At 41.2% G+C, this 16409-nt stretch overlaps 1 protein-coding gene across 2 annotated transcripts in view; it reads left to right on the plus strand.

Moving 5' to 3' along the window:
• The first annotated feature begins 458 nt into the window (after window positions 1-458).
• The window catches only part of abch1 (ATP-binding cassette, sub-family H, member 1), a 37205-nt gene continuing 21254 nt past the window's right edge, over window positions 459-16409 (plus strand). Inside the window, exons 1-8 of one of the 2 annotated variants that reach the window (XM_061745570.1) lie at window positions 459-572; window positions 4402-4550; window positions 6469-6628; window positions 7909-8063; window positions 9375-9482; window positions 10890-10983; window positions 14920-14994; window positions 15311-15482. In XM_061745570.1, coding sequence (XP_061601554.1) covers window positions 504-572; window positions 4402-4550; window positions 6469-6628; window positions 7909-8063; window positions 9375-9482; window positions 10890-10983; window positions 14920-14994; window positions 15311-15482 — 982 coding nt within the window. In that variant the 5' untranslated portion in view covers window positions 459-503. Of the gene's footprint in view, window positions 573-957; window positions 1109-4401; window positions 4551-6468; window positions 6629-7908; window positions 8064-9374; window positions 9483-10889; window positions 10984-14919; window positions 14995-15310; window positions 15483-16409 lie in introns of those variants that run through there. The other variant, XM_061745571.1, reaches the window with a different exon arrangement.

Consider the following 16409-nt stretch of genomic DNA (forward strand, 5'->3'; position numbering starts at 1 on the left):
GGATATTGTTCAAGGACCCTTGCTGGATGGGACGGCTGCAGGTCAAGCTTTAAGGATCCCCTCCTTCTGTTCCAGATTTGACTTTGTTTACATTTTTCAAAAAGTGACATCAGGGGAGCATATTCAATATGACAATGGATGTTTTTGCTGTGGACAATCAGCACCTTCATGTATATGTAAATTAATAAGGACTTGGGCTCTGCGCACATTGTGAGCCAGACTTTACAGTAATTTGTAGTCCATGTCTAAGGGAGTCAGCCGTCAGTATTAAGGCCGATTTATGGTTCCGCGTTACACCAACGCAGAGTCTACGCCGTGCCCTACGTCGTTGGCTCTGCGTTGATTTAACGCAGAACCATAATTCAGGCTTTCCAAACACTTCACAATAAAATGTCCCATAGCGCATCCGTCCCTCTCCCTCTCCCTCTCCCCCCTCCGGCCGCTGCGTGCTGCAGAGATCCAGGCAGCCGGCTCTCCGGTCCGCCCTCCTCCTCCCTGCTGCCATGGAGGCTGCTGGCCGGAGTGATGCCACCGAACCTGCAGACTGCACCGAGATGCAGGGGCAGCAGCGGGTAAGAGATGCTTAATAATCGCCGTTTTTGGGTCGCTTTTACATCCGACACCGGCACGGTGCTTTAGTTGCAGCCAGGCCTCCTCCTCCTCCGCTCGCAGCTGCAGCTGCAGCGGGGATGGAGTGACGCTCCGCCGGCCGGGCGCACAACCCGCCACCGCATCATCATCCACCCTTTAGATTGCTCACGCTACTGCATGACAAGTCGAAGGCTTTAGAGCTGGATTTTGATGAAACAGAGGGAAGGACGAGAGATAAGCGCTATCGTTTGCAGGGGGAGCGAGGGGTGCGCCGTGCGTCCATCACCGCTGCAGCGCTCACATCCTGCGTGACGCGCTGATGTGACAGCAGAAGTGAGAGTGGAGGGTCGAGGCTCAGCTCATAAATACTCTGCCATTGGCCACTCTTTGAACAGTTTTGTCTGGCTCGCTGCGTTCGCTGCGGAATCCGGAGAGGCTTGAGTGCGCGCCTGCTGCTGTAAAGCCCGTTTTCTTCCACTTGGCGGTGACGCAAGTTCGCAACAACTTGGCAAGCAAGGTAGGAATTCTTCCTGGTGCACAAAGCAGCGGACCGGGGATGAAAAGAGAGGCTTTGTTGGGGTGAATTAGGTCAATATCTGAAGGAAGTGTTCACGCAGAAGAGCACGCAGTGTTTTCTTTTTGTAAATATGGGGCCTTTTTGTCCGATGGCAAATCCTGGTTGGAAGCAAAAAAAAAAAAAAGTGTATTGAAAAAAATTTTGCACAAAAATTCAACCAGATTTTCACCAAAATGACTATTTGCGCATATTATAGGGAACAGTTGCTCAGAAGGGAAGCTTGCGGTTTCCACCTGCCTGCGGCTGAACTGAACCTGCTCTGCAACTTCAGTGATGTTTGTGTCAGCTGACGTTCACGTGCTCTTCTGTGGTTGTCTTCAGTGTGAGGACTCTCATCTTCTCTGTCGGTCACTTTCTGCTCCATCAACAGCAGATCTTAACTCTCCGTCTATCGCGTCAGGGCGCTCTGCTGCCGGTGAGGTAGGCAAACTTCATCTCTGAATGTATCTGGCAGATGCAACTGGGCTGATTTTCATTCACTCTGCTATGGTCTTAATTAATTAACCTCAGAGTGGCATACTCCAGTTCACTATGACGGTGGAATGTCTGTCTGCAGATGTAGGCTAAAGTGGCAAAGGTGAGGCCCACCAAATGCATCAAATTATGCAATGCAATCCCCCCCCAATCCCCTAGTGGAGAGATTTCTGGATTAAAGGAGGGAGGGAGTTGGAAACCCAAAAAAGAAGGTTGTTATTAGAGATTAGTGCGTTCAGGATTGTTTAGGACTCATATACTGTGTCTAATGGAGCTTGGCAGTGGTGCAAAGACAGAGGAATGGGAGAATATGAGCTTGTTTCTACTTTCTGTGTCGTGTTTCTTTGCCATCTTGGGGGTTAAAGGGCAAATAGTTGGCTTCCCTCCTTGCATTACTAGAACAAAACAACAACAATCTGTGTAAAGTGGTTTGATGACTGGATTATTAAAGAATGGTTTAGTTATTTCCATCTGTACGCATCAAAGCCCTTTCAGCACCCAGCCTACTGACTGGACTTTAAACATCTGCAGAAGAGTCAAATGTTATATTCATACTTGTCACCGATGCAAGATGGAATTTTCCTCCAGTTTTAAGATTTAATTGCGGTGCTGTGCTTGAAATATCTTCATCCAAAACTGATCTGAAATGTGTTTGTAGGACTGGAGAAGAATCACAAAGCCATTCAACCTGAAATGATCTGACCTCCATAGCGGCCTGTTGAATGATGTGGGCTATAAAGAATGCTGTACAGTCTTGAAAAGAGAGTCTTAAGATAAACCAGATTTAACTTTGCAAAATTATCAATATAGGAGGGGACTTTCCCCAACAAGAGGTTTTCAAAGGGTAGTTAACCAACACATGATCTTTTCCACATTTGGACAAAAAACAAAAAGCTTAAAAATAACGATGCAATAAATAAATGAATAAATCTCAGATGATATTGTTCCATGACCACATCTTGAACTTTCCCACGGGGGACTGTTGCTCAGTCAAACTGGAAACAGTGTCCATGTACAATAAAATTATAATGATAGGAAAAATAAATAAATAAAATGAGAAGAATGAAAATTAGGTACTGGTTTGGGACTGGGGTACAAAAACTGACGGTTTCCTGACTGACTGACTACGAAGGCAGATGGAAAGTTACAGATGAACAGCATTTGCGTTATCCACATTTTCTCCGAGCCAACAGAAACTATATCGCCACCCATGGGAGCTCATCCCAGTTGAGCAAGGTTACTCCTTAGCCACAACACAAGATCACAGGGTTTCACTGAATATCTCCAACCTTGAAACTAGCAGACAATGAGCCACTGTGACCTGTTTACAGCTTTTGAATACAAAAAAGAATCATAAGAAGTCAGACTGACTGTACGGTCTTGGTCGACTATATGCTCTGCAAAAGCAGTAAAAATGTCCACTACAGGTGGCTTGTGAGCTGTCATTCTGAGGTTTCATTTTGGCATTTGACGTCTTGTTTTTGGGCTGGAAGCATATGTATCTGGAGAGTGTGATAAGTAAAAAGGGAACCGTGGTTCAGAGTAACTGTGATATTAGTTAATTCACTCGTCCCGTCCTTGTTTCACCTCAAAAAGACTTTTGGAAACGTCGACTAGATGCCGAAAAAGTGAAAAAGTGATTGCATTTCAAGAACAATGTGTATCAGAGTCCCCTCAAGGGTCTGTTTGTCCAGTTAACCGAAGAACAAGTCATCATCATTTCAGCGTGCCAAGAACTGATTAAAACAATCTAACACCGTCCGCAGAAGATGCTGTATCTGCTCCTTTGATAAGTGATGACAACTCCACAGTCATGAATCAAAACAATGTGGAGGTCACGGATGTATGAACCTACTGTCCCCTTTCACCTGAAAGCCTTGTCACACACACACACACACACACACACACACACACACACACACACACACACACACACACACACACACACACACACACACACACACGCTCCACCCAGCATACCTCTCCCAGAGGCCTAATATAATATTTGCCACCACCTGACCACACAGATTTTTTACCTTATGATTTCATAATAACTGGTGGAAAAACATGCTTGACTTCATACTTAGTTATAGAAGTTTCAGCTTTTCTGGAGCCGATTGGAGACTTTTTGGAGCCAGCACTTATCAATCTTTAAAACCACAGAGCCACAAAAATGTGTTGTTTGTGTTGCAGCACTGGATGGATGGAACCTTCCACTTAACAAATGTAAATACACTTGGCAAGCAATGTTGATAAAGGTAGTTTATTTAACATATAAATGACAAATCAAGCTGATTTGAAATGCATTTAGTTATCTTTCAAAATGTAAAAAAAAAAAAAGGCAGGAGATTTTACTATTGGACTAAACCAGTAACACTTTTGTCTTGATCACTTTTTTGCCGCCGTGATATTTTCTTTCCTTCTAGAGGAAGAGTGTGTGAATCTTTCATTTACTATAATAATCAATGTCCGGAGGTATAAAGCCGGTTGGTTTAAGATCAGAACTGCTTTTAAGACTCACAAAGACAGTTAAATATAAAAACTCACAAGATACATGTTTCAAACAACACTTTTCGAAGCAATAGATGGGACACTCGAGGCTGAAGATCCTGTTATTAGCCTGTTTGATGACAGATTTCCATGAACTACAGTGAAGAACAAGTGTCAATGCTGCTGATCTGTCAAATCTGGACACTCATGACTATAACGACAGCTTTCAGGGATGTTATTTGTGCTCAACAAAGTTTCTCTTCTTCCAGATGAAGGAAGGTGATGCAAAGCCTGATTTGGAGGCGTCTCTGCCCGCTGCGCAGGGCGACTGTGCCATCCGGTGCCGAGATGTATGCAGGTCGTACGGCAAACTGAAGGTCCTCAGCAACCTGAACCTAACGGTACCACAGGGACAGATGTAAGTGGAATTTCTGCATACTTTCGGGTTGTTGATGTCCCACAGCACAGCACTGTTTACTCCTTGCAGCACCATCACATTTGTCCTTCTTTTCCCGTTGAGCTGAGATTATTCTCAACATGCAAATGATGTCAGCTTTGTTGGCTGAGCTGCTGGAGCCAGTCTGCTCGCTGTCTCTTCTGTTAGGCGTCTGCTGACTGAGGAGTTGCCAAATTCCTGCTAGTTAGTCAGGTTTAACTTTAAAGAAATCCACCTTTTTTGTTACCTGAAGCCAAACATGAAAATTCCATCCCTACAAAAGAAATGACATCACAAAGTCTGCCATCTCAGTTACCGTCCAGCCTTTAGCCCTCAGAATAACTTAAATTCACACAGCCTTTGTTTTAAATGTCTGTCTCACTTGTCAGCCAGTGAGCTTCATTATCAGTGACTTACATGCCACTTTTGTTTTGTGCATTCTTGGAGAGACAAATGACACGAGAAAGTCTGAGGAGACACTAAAACCTTTGGCCAGAAATATATTTGTGCTCACATTTTATTTAATCATTTTAGAATTATGGTAATGTTGAATAGCAACATGATGCCAAATTCGTTAAGTGTCATATTATATATTGTGGCCGTAAATGAACAAATATGTCCTGTACTCAAGAGAACAAGAAGCATGCGCTGTGATTCCGGACTGAGTTTTCCGGGACTGACAGTCTGTTCTTTGGATCTGCACAGTCAGCTGTTTTAATTTTCCATCTTTATGAATCATAATGCTAAAATGGAAAGAGGATGTTTTCATATCGATAACAATCTGATTAAAAGAAGAGGAAGAAGCGTATGGTTGAGTCACTTGTACTGTAGGTTTATTTGTCCTTTTTGTGTTGTTTTAATGTTTTTAATATACTGTTTTGACAAAGCAGTTACCCTCTATTTAAGTATCTATGCATATAATTGTTATATAGTGAGAAACTACATTTCTTTTTTAACTGATAAAATTAAACGACAGTCAGGGACTTGATTAAAGCAGCGTTCCTCAAGTACCACGTTCCTGTGTGCGTTAGGTGTTTCAGGCACAAACACAGACTTATGTGGACGTGGACGCAAAGTGAAAGTGGTAATCCATCCATCTGGCACAGGGAAACATCTAAAACATGCAGGGCAGTGGTTCCTGAGGACTGAAAAATACGGTTAAAATTATGATTTTGACCTCTTTGACCCTGTTACTTTTGCAGCTTCGCAGGCTTATCTCCAAACGTTGACCTTTATCAAAATAATTACCCCCTACTTAGCTTTTAAGGCTCTTTATCTGTAATTTGCATCTGTTTAAAACATACACCGACAGGCACTTAGCACAATACTAACGTTGTTGGTCTTTATCTGAAGTTTTGATCTTTAAAAACTCATGCATTCATGTTTTCTCAGTGGCCAAATAATCCGTAGGTTTTGTAGTTGATATGTAGCGAGGCTTTGAACCATTGCGATAGAACAAGCAGCTCAAATTGCTTCATAGCAGTTTTTTCTGAGTGTAAAAAAATCTTGTTTTGTTTGCATTAATATACCAAATCTGCCTCAAAAAGACATAATCTGTCTCTGTCCCACTGCACACAGTCATGGCTGCCAATCATCCCATCTGGGGATCAGATGAACAGCCGGTTAAGCTTCTGACTGCATCAGTGCAGGAGGTTCACGTTCTCTAACACGGTCAACTAGTTGCCTTCCAGATAACTTGCTCGCTCACTTAAATAACAGATAAAGATCGTCAAAACTGTGGTGATGCATCATGCTTTTATACAATGTTTTGTTTTGTTGTTGTTGTCAAAATGGAAGAGTTGCACAGCAGAAACGTCATCGTAACTCAGAACAAATACAGCAATCTTTAATCAGAGAACCGTCGTGCTCCGTGTGAAAAGCGTCTGACTTTGTTTTGCAGTTACGGGCTCCTCGGGCCCAGCGGATGTGGAAAGACGACACTTCTAAAATGCATCGTTGGAACTCTGAAAATATCGAAGGGTCACATCACCGTGTTGGGAAAACCACCTGCATTTCCAGGTCACGAGATTCCAGGGAAGATGGTTGGGTACATGCCACAGGTAAACAACCAATCCACCTTAAAAGGAGTGTGCTGCACAAGTTTCTTTTTAAATCCATCATAAACTCATGTACCCAAATATATTTAAGGTTGTTTTTTCTTTTTAAATAGCTCTATATACAGGACTGTCTCAGAAAATGAGAATATTGTGATAAAGTTCTTTATTTTCTGTAATGCTATTAAAAAAACAAAAATGTCATACATTCTGGATTCATTACAAATCAACTGAAATATTGCAAGCCTTTTATTATTTTAATATTGCTGATTATGGCTTCAGTTTAAGATTCCCAGAATATTAGATTTTTTTGAGATAGGATATTTGAGTTTTCTTAAGCCATAAGCCATGATCAGCAATATTAAAATAATAAAAGGCTTGAAATATTTCAGTTTTTGTAATTGCATTACAGAAAATCACAATATTCAAATTTTCTGAAACAGTCCTGTATATTTAAGGTTGTTTTTTTTTTTTTAAATAGCCCTATATATATATATTTAACTCTTAGTTTTTATTGACCCGAGGGCGTGTTTTCTCCATTTTGTTCCTTACCCAGATCATAAAAACTAATCGTTAGTCGCTGTTTGTCCACGGAAGTGTGTATTTACCAAAAAGCCTAGCGTGTAATATTCCCGTCTGTGAGCTGATCCTTGCAGCCACAAACAGGAAATTGCTCCTGTAATTTAGCTCTTGTTGCTAGGCGACGTGAACCTGCACCTTGTTACTGTCAGACTGGATATCTGACGAGCGGACTCCACACACTCCTCTCTGTAACCCCGAGCATCACATCCTGTGACCCAGGGAGAAACCGTTGTGTTGTTGTGGTCTGATATCAAACTGCAGATAAACAAATGTCCTTATCGCTTCAAACGAAGCTCTGGGCAATATGTAATAGATACTAAACATATGTTATTAGAAAATAATATGTCCAAGGGCCTTTTAGTTAATCTTTTAAAGTTGTAAGTATTTAGGACTAGGGCTTGGTCTCAAAGGAATACCATTTCATTTAGACAGACATGTACTGTATTTATGATTATGCAGAAGTGAAACAGAGACAGTTAAGTAAAGTAAAGTAAAAGTAAAAGTACTGTAAAAGTAAAAGCAAAGTAAAAGTCATACTGTGGATGCAATAACTTTTACATTTTTACATTTCACCCGAGACGTATTGTGGGGAAAAGTAAACCGTGTGATGAAATCCTGTTTGAGTTTCACGCTCCTTCAGGGAAACATCTTTACAGAATAACACATCGGCACACATGAAACGCAGCTGTGTTTGTGTTGCACAGGATTTGGCTCTGTACAACGAGTTCACCATCAGCGACACCCTGATCTTCTTCAGCCGAATCCACGGCCTCACGTGGAAGGAAACCCAGGCCCGCATGAACTTCCTCATCGAGTTCCTGGATCTACCTCAGAAGCAAAGCATCGTCCGAAACCTCAGGTAGGAACCACACGTACCTCAGCTGGTGTTTCCAAGGAGATATTCCAAGAAAGTCATCTTAAAGAGTCTTCAATGCCGTCTGCAGGGCTTACACAAAACAAAAAAGTGTGGTAAAGACATAAGCATTACATACATCTGAATATACAGCCAGTTTATGACATTATCTAGACTTTGAACCATGATTTATCTGCACATGTGCACACATGCATAGAAACATTATCGCTTTCTTTTTGGGGTGTTGTAAAGTCAGCGTGCACAAAACGGTGTATGAGCTTGTCTGATGAGGTTGTGGAGGCAGCTGGATGGTGGAAGTCAGCCGTGAGAGAAAGTATCAGCAGTGTGGAAGGATCGTGACATAACACAAGCTCTGAAATACAGTTTTAACCATTTAAAGCTTCATAAACCAAGAGCAGCTTCTACTATCAGCTCTTTGATAGGTGGGAACATTTGTAGACGCTTGTTTTATGGTTTATAAACCGGTTTAATAGTTAAATTTGAGGGAATTTCATTTAACTTGGCCATTATTTGGCTGGTTGTCGTCCACTTTCTCTCCCATTAATGAACTTTAAGTAATTAATGCACTATGTGTGAGCAAGTAGGAACTTTTGTTGCACCCAGTTGTTGCAACCAGATCAAAGTTTTATCCCTCTGCCAGGCTGCGTTTTTATGTGATCATATTTGCAGAGTTTGGCTCATGTGACCTCCTGACCTGAAGCCGCCGACACTCTGGCTCGTTCAATCTACTTCATTTTTCGAAGACCTTTGGTGTAAGCCGCTCACATTTCCAAAGATATGACCCAAATGGATATTTAAAAATGTAAACAAGTGAAAATCGCTGGAACCGTTGTCCCTCAGATGGAAACATTTGCACATTCAGGCATCGTCATCAGTGATGTTGAAGCAGGCTGGTCGCTGTCTGCTTTGATGTTGGTATTGCTGATGTACGATGATAGGAGGAGGTGGAAGCTGTGCTTCGGATGAATCATATTTCTGGCATGAACAAGCATTTACTACATGCAAATGACTGTGAAGCTTCTGTTTCCGCATATCTTCTCTGTTTTATGCATTTCTGTATAATCCACTTGCCTAAACAAACAAGCTTGTGTTTCTCCAGAAGTACCCACCTCAGGTAAGGTTGTTTATTTCTGTCTTGTCAGGCAGGTTTGTCTTGAACGTTTTGCCTCTGCTACTTTGGCTCCCATTTTCCCACCTACCTCTGGACTGAACGGCATGCAGAGAGGCGAGGTGGAATAACAGATCACAAGATGATCACAAAAAATGAACCCTGTCGCTCTTTTGTGTGTGTGACAGCGGGGGCCAGCGACGAAGGGTGTCCCTTGGTGCTGCTCTGCTGCAGAACCCTGAGCTGCTCATCCTGGACGAACCCACGGTCGGAGTGGACCCCGTCCTCAGATCCAAGTATGCAACATACGTGTGCAGTAAACCTGCAAACTGTTTTCTCTCACACTTTTGTCACCGTCACGTCACACAGTGTCCTAATATCAAAAGAAATCACAAGAGGAAGGTAATTTCAGATACGCTAAATCCCCAAATTATGTAGAAAATGAATGTTTAAACTATAGGAAATAAAAAAAAAAAATTTCTGCTGTTGCTTTGTTTTCTTTATGAAAAATAAAATGCCAAAATGTCCAAAACAGACAGGTAGCAATCAAATAACTTTTACAGTCACCACCAAGCTGTTTGGATGTTTTTATCCAGCTGTTTTTCTCTGACGATATCCTGAACTATGAAGTTCCTTAGTTACTTTCAAACTCTCTCGACGGCCTTCTGTTACTCCCTGTTGACAGATTCTTGAACAAAATCAATATTACTATTAATTTACAATGTGACAAAGCTAGAAATGGCTTAATAAGTCACTGAAGTGTACCCTCTAACAGCATGAAAATAGTAAACTGTAATTAAATATGCATTGTGGTTATCGATGTATCAGTATTTGATGACAGGCTGTATCAGTCGTAATAGACAATGAAGATCACATTTGTGGCTATAGTTCAGTTTTATCAAAGATTTTCTTACAAAACATGTCGATACTCTTGTAGATACATATTTTGTCTCTCTACCAAAGATTAAAAGCCATTTTTACCATTTCGGATACAATAATGTCATCTAAAGAGATCAGAATTATGTTTTATATTTGCATTTATTATACATACATATATTATACAAGTGTAAAGTATATGTTAACAATTATAACGTCTCTGGTGGACGCAATTTATTTGGACTACTCAACTTAAATTCTTAGATGATAAACTACTATTTTATTATCCATCCATCTATTCTCTCTAGACCAGTTTCTTCTTATTCAGGGTCACAGAGGTCTGTTGAGGTTTATCTGAGATCTCTTCAAGCAAGAAACACTAATCTATCACAGGGCTGCAAATAAAGAAACAATCAGATATTTTACAAAGGATAAGGTCAATTAAATTATATTTCCATCCAATAGGATTTTTTTTACCATTGCTCTGTTACCCTTTCTGTCGTGAATATTGCATTCTGATAAAAGCAGTTTAACTAGTTAATGTCCTTTCAGACATGAAAGAGTATGTTTTAGAAAGGCAGGCATTTGTGAAAGCCCCCCCGCCCCCCCCCCCCCCCCCCCCCCCCCACCCACACACACACACACACACACACACACACACACCACAGATGGTGTTGCTCCAGTGTCATTTTGTAATCACAAAGCCCGGTCAGATCAGATTGCTTGCAGCAACCATGTTCTTAGCCAACAGCGAGATTAGGAAAACTCCATTAATGAGCTGGCCCGGTGTTACGTAACATGTTTGGTCTGTGTGGTGTTCGCTCCAGGATCTGGCAGCATTTGGTGGAGATTGTGAAGACGGGAAAAGTCTCCATCATCATCACCACGCACTACATAGAGGAGGCCAGGCAAGCCAACGTGGTGAGTTAGATCATGGACAGACATGGACATCAACTCACAACCAAAAGCACAAATACAAAAGTGCACAACATCCAGGAATGCATAAACAATTAGGAGAAGAACCAAATGCTCTAATGCTTGATTTTTTTTCCCCTTGTTTCCTCACAGAGACAAATGAATGGGTCTGAATTTGAAACGTAGCATTTATGAGCTTTGACAGGAGGAACAAAAGATGAAATTTAGTGAGTTGCAGTGATAGAGATGTACAGAGGCTCCCTTTTGTGTTTATTGAGGTCTACTCTGTATTATAATGTGTCGTTTGTTTCTACACTGTTGATTGTTCCCATAAATAGTAAGAAGAGGGCCAAATGTGCACTAAAATGCCAGAATTGTTTTAATTTGACTTATTCTTGAGTAGTACTTAAATCAGCTGTGATGATGTTGATGTTTAGGAAGCTACTCGTCCTTACTTAAGACAAAAAAAAATAGAAAAGAAAAGATAATCCTTGTAGCTGCGACCTACAAATCTAAAAGTATGTATAGTGAGGATTACATTACTTTGATCCATCGCATCACAGTGGCGTAGTTGAATTGATTAATGTAATGGTTTAAGGATAAGCGAGCACAAATGTTGTACATTAGAGAAAAGTAAAAGTACAAAATGGGTTTTTTTTAAAGAAAGAGTGGATCAAATATAAGGAAAATGTCCTGGAAGAAGCAGAAACTACTCAAGCAGTTTGGGTTTGGTGAGAAACATGAAATAAAACCAGGAAGAGGTGATGAGCAACAGCAAGAAAAGGCTGCAACTCTCAACAACAGGGAGACAGTCTGGCAGAGGAAGAGTAAAAAAAACAAGATGTAAAACAAAAGAACCTTTGCATCTAGTGAATTCAATCTGTGCTCGACACTTTGCATAGTCTGAACTTCACCATGGAAACATACAAATCCAGAGGAAATATCGTGTAACACGATTTTACTTCAAGCAGCAGCCTATAGCCCCACATGCACTTTACACCGTGGATTTGTGTCAGTCTTTCACAAGCCGAGTCTCGGTTCACCGTAAGTCCATTAAGTACATGAGTTCAATTCTTGTTGTTCCAGTAATCGTCTTTGGAAAGTCCAACAAGTCAAATTTTATACACGTGAACGTTTAGCGCTGTAGATCAGGTTCCTAGACGCCATGCTTCTGTGGCGTAAGTGAATTAGCGGAGTTAAGTTTGGAGTTAGAGGAGCTGACTGGTACCTCGGTCACTGCTAAGACTGACTGTGCTAAATATATGAGGCCAGTTCAGAAACTGTTGAAGCTGAAAAAAACAAAACCAGACACACTGCACTTCTGGAAATGTTACCTTACAAGACATAACTGACTTTGAAATGGGTTGAAACTGAATCAGTACGTGCCTTTGAATACTTTTTGTGCAAATTGTTTGAAATACTTCAGCCCTTATGCCAGGGGTCTTCAGTCCAGGTCCTCGAGAGCCGCTGTCCTGCATGTTTTAGATAGAAATGAGTTGTGTAGACGACCACTAAGTAGAATCAGGTGTGTTGATGCAGGGAAACATCTCAAACATGCAGGGCAGGCTTATACTCTCAGGTGAGGTATCATAGCTGAACCCTGACCTGTACCGAGTCCGTAGGGTTCAACAGGTTCAAGGGGGTTAAAATCTAGCAGAATGTTACAGATTAGACTTACAGACGTTTTTTTTTACTTAGGTATTGTAATGTAAACACTTAACATGTCAAGAGTCGCAGATAAGAAACTAGGCACATCCCTCACCAAGATCCCTGCCCTCGTCGGCAAATTAAAGGAAAAAAGAGCCTCGGATCCAAATTAGAATTTGAAGGTTTTTTTTTTCTTCTCTTTTTGTTCCAGCTTGGTATTTGTATTAGGGGGAAAAAAATTGGCGAAAACAAACTGTAGCCACAACAAATGTTTGACGGACTCTGTCCAGAATGAACCCTTTAATGCCTGACACATGGACAAAAAAGATGGGGTGGTTAAGGGTCGGGCGTTATCTTGTGCAGGCACGGAGGGTTCCTCGTTGGAATAGTCTATAAACGTATAAAAGTTCCTAGCACAGCCTTGTGAGGAGTACCTCATTTCTCCGGCTTTAAATGGGCCAGTACTTCCTCAAACCAGCGTTTCTGCGTTCGAGCCTTAGGGCTACTCCAGCTAACAAGAATTCCTTTCCTGGCAAGCAGTGTGACAAAGGCAACCACACCTGCTTGATTTGTTGTAGTTTGTAGTTTGTAGTTGTAGTCCCCTCAGGTGAGGTAAAATAAAGATTGCCATAATTGGATTGCGGCTGATCCTTTTCTTACAAACATAAGAGATCAAAGATAGACGGCCAGATGATCATGCCTCCCGGGCATGACCAAAACACGTGGCTGAGGGCGGCCTCGGTCTCGTGACGTCTTTCACGTCTTGGGTCAATACTTGGATATAGCTTAACTCCGGGAGAGAAGAAGCCTAAGAAATATTTTGAACTGAATTAGACTATGTCTGCATACAAAAGGAGGATGTGTTCACTCTACTCATTGCAGATACAAAGTCTGGTATCTGCAGGTTTAGATCCTCCTCCCATTTTGTCTTTATATGGTGAAAAGAGTTGGTACCCAGTTTATTTGATTGTTTTAATGATATTTTTGCCTTTAAGATCAGATTTCCTCTTTGCTTGTAACAATTTACAGGAACCATGCAATAGTTTCATTGAGAAGATCAATAGATTATTACATATTTCAGTCTGGGTTTTAGTGGAGAATTTATTGCCACATGATGGTTAGGCGCCTTTTAAGAAGCTTTTGCAGACTTTACAAAAGTACCACAAAATACTACTACCCTAAATCCACAAAATACTACTAAATGCCACTAGAAGTATGTGTTACTCTTTTTTTTTATATCCCACAATGCCTTAACTTCAGAGTGAATTTGGTAATCTGGCCCACATGTCAGCAAGTGCGACTGTTTGAGGAATGTGAACTTGCTGTGATAAACTGGAGATGTAGTGATGAAGATGTAGCCTAACTCCATAACTCAAACATTTTTCTTAGGTCACGCATTTTAACAGAAGATGCTTAGTTCTCACTGAAGTGAATGTCGCAAGTAAAGCCTGGCGGGCCACTCAGTGACGGTCAAATGACTGATAAACGGAAATATGTCATGTGGCTGAGGGGTAATAACTGAGATTTGCTGACTGCAGCTCCTGCAGCCTGACAGAAGTGTGCTGGGTTACGTGGGACGCAGCTGAACATGTGCTGCTCCACTGATAAGGAACGAGGTCTGCTGGGTTTTGTCAGAGGGACATGTTAGTGACGTGACCCACAGAGCTGGACTTTTCTTCCTCTTCCAGCCTCAGGTGGAACAGGGACACTTTGTTTATGACACGTGCGCTCCGCAGAGGAGGCGACTGGGTTAAGTTTGGTCATCACACACTGGGGGGCAAAACAAAGAGACATCAGCGATTAAACACCTCACAATTAAAAACCCACATAAGATAAAGATTGACATATTTGAGTACAGTGTTTATTTATTTATTTTTTATTATATAATGAACTGAAAATCCCTTTTTTTTTATAGATGAGACCAATTATCCCAGTTTCTTTGATTAAAACAGTTTGCTCTAGAGAAGCTACATTATTTGCAAAACTTTCTTTCAGGATGTAACATTTATTGTTTAAGGGATTTTTCTTTTTCCTATTTTTGAAATGAGTTGTGAATGGATTAAAACACATTAAATACTTAAAAATGAAACATCTGCATCTACATACGGAATTATTTAGCTATTTATTGGTTATTTCTATTTTAATTTTTTTGTATAAACTGTTGAGCGTGTGTGTGTTTGGCTGCTGCACGATTGAATTTCTCCTCTGGGAGATCAATATAGTCTTCTAAAGTCTTCTTCTATTCTACATCGGACTGTCTTAATCCCATTTGTTTTATATTTTTTGTTTTTCTAGGTAGGTCTCATGCGAAATGGAAATTTGTTGGCAGAAAGTCCTCCGGATACAGTTATGAAGCTGCACAGTTCCACAGTGAGTCCTGTTTAATCCTCCAGGGGCCTGAGGGCACCCAGAGGTGCTGATAGTTATGGCTGAGAGTTGTTAATGAAACCACAAAGCTACAAAGGCAAACTAACTTCCACATTGCTTATTTAGTTTTACAGTGTCTGAACACAAACAAATATTATACTTAACACCTGCTGCAGTAATGCTACTTGTCAGGTCATTGTGAGCTCGTAGCTGTCACCCTGTAGGACTTAGTACAGCAATAAACTCAGAGACAACAACAAAAGAACCATGCTACCATGCTGCCCTGGCTCGTGTTAACCTGCATTGTTTCCTGCTGCAGACCCTGGAGCATGCCTTCCTGCAGCTGTGCGAGTCTTCGGACCAGAATGGCTTGAAGCAGGGGACCAGTCCACAGGGAGGACCGCTGGAAAACAGCCAGTCGTTTGACAGCAGCCGGGACGAGGGTCTGCCAATTCTCAGTAGGGAAGCTGTGGAAGTTCCCAAATGTACAGGTAGAGAATTAGACAGGATTTCTTTCCATCAAAACTCCAAAACATCAGGAAGTGAAAATAGTTTCAGTGGCCTTTTTTTTTTATTAATTAAACTCTTAAACATACATGAGAGAGTTAACATGGATGCTTTATTAGTGCCCATCACAGGAGGAGTCTTGCAGCAAGCCTCAGTTTGAGCCTAATCTGGACCGTTCTCACTTGTCACCACTACATTTCTTGCAAAATAGGCTAAAACGGACATTCATTTTAAACGCATTAATATTGCTTTTACTCAAGACAGCTGGCTTTCTGAAAAGTGGCAACATCCCACATTAAAAATCACTCTCTATGCATCAGCCCTAATACCTATCGACTGGTTGAGACCGCATCCTGAATCTCACACTTACATAATTTCCAGCTGCAACGATGGCTTCAAGCCTTTTCTTCCTTTTGTGGTGTCAAGCATTCTTATTTGAAAGCACTTTGAAAACCACAAAATCTTTTTAAGGGATCTCCAAGCAAAAGTGTCCAACTTTATGGATATACTGATATGATCAGCACACTCAGTCTTACTCTATCACCGCCGTGCATTGCTACATTCAGACCTTTGTCTTAGCTGCTATCAACCATAAATCAGCAGGGTCTTATCTGCACATAGGGGTATTTGTAGATAATGGATATGATAAAAAAAAGTTATTGGACAAGTTTACCTTTTATTTGGAGTCTTTCATCGTCCAGCTGCGTGATGCAAATCTAATATTCACTCTCTTTCCTGTTGCTTTTAAACGTGCCGGCTATGCAGCTGCCAGCTGTAATCCAGCTGGTGCTTATTTCTGTGTGTCGTGTACAGCAGGGTTTTACGATCTGTCTTAGAGAAATAACGGTTACAAAACACTAAACTGTGACATTTTGTTGTTATTTTTTCCTTTTCTTTCCTTCAGTTTGTTC

This window comes from Cololabis saira, chromosome 17, assembly GCF_033807715.1.
Source record: "Cololabis saira isolate AMF1-May2022 chromosome 17, fColSai1.1, whole genome shotgun sequence".
Lineage (NCBI taxonomy): Eukaryota > Metazoa > Chordata > Actinopteri > Beloniformes > Belonidae > Cololabis > Cololabis saira.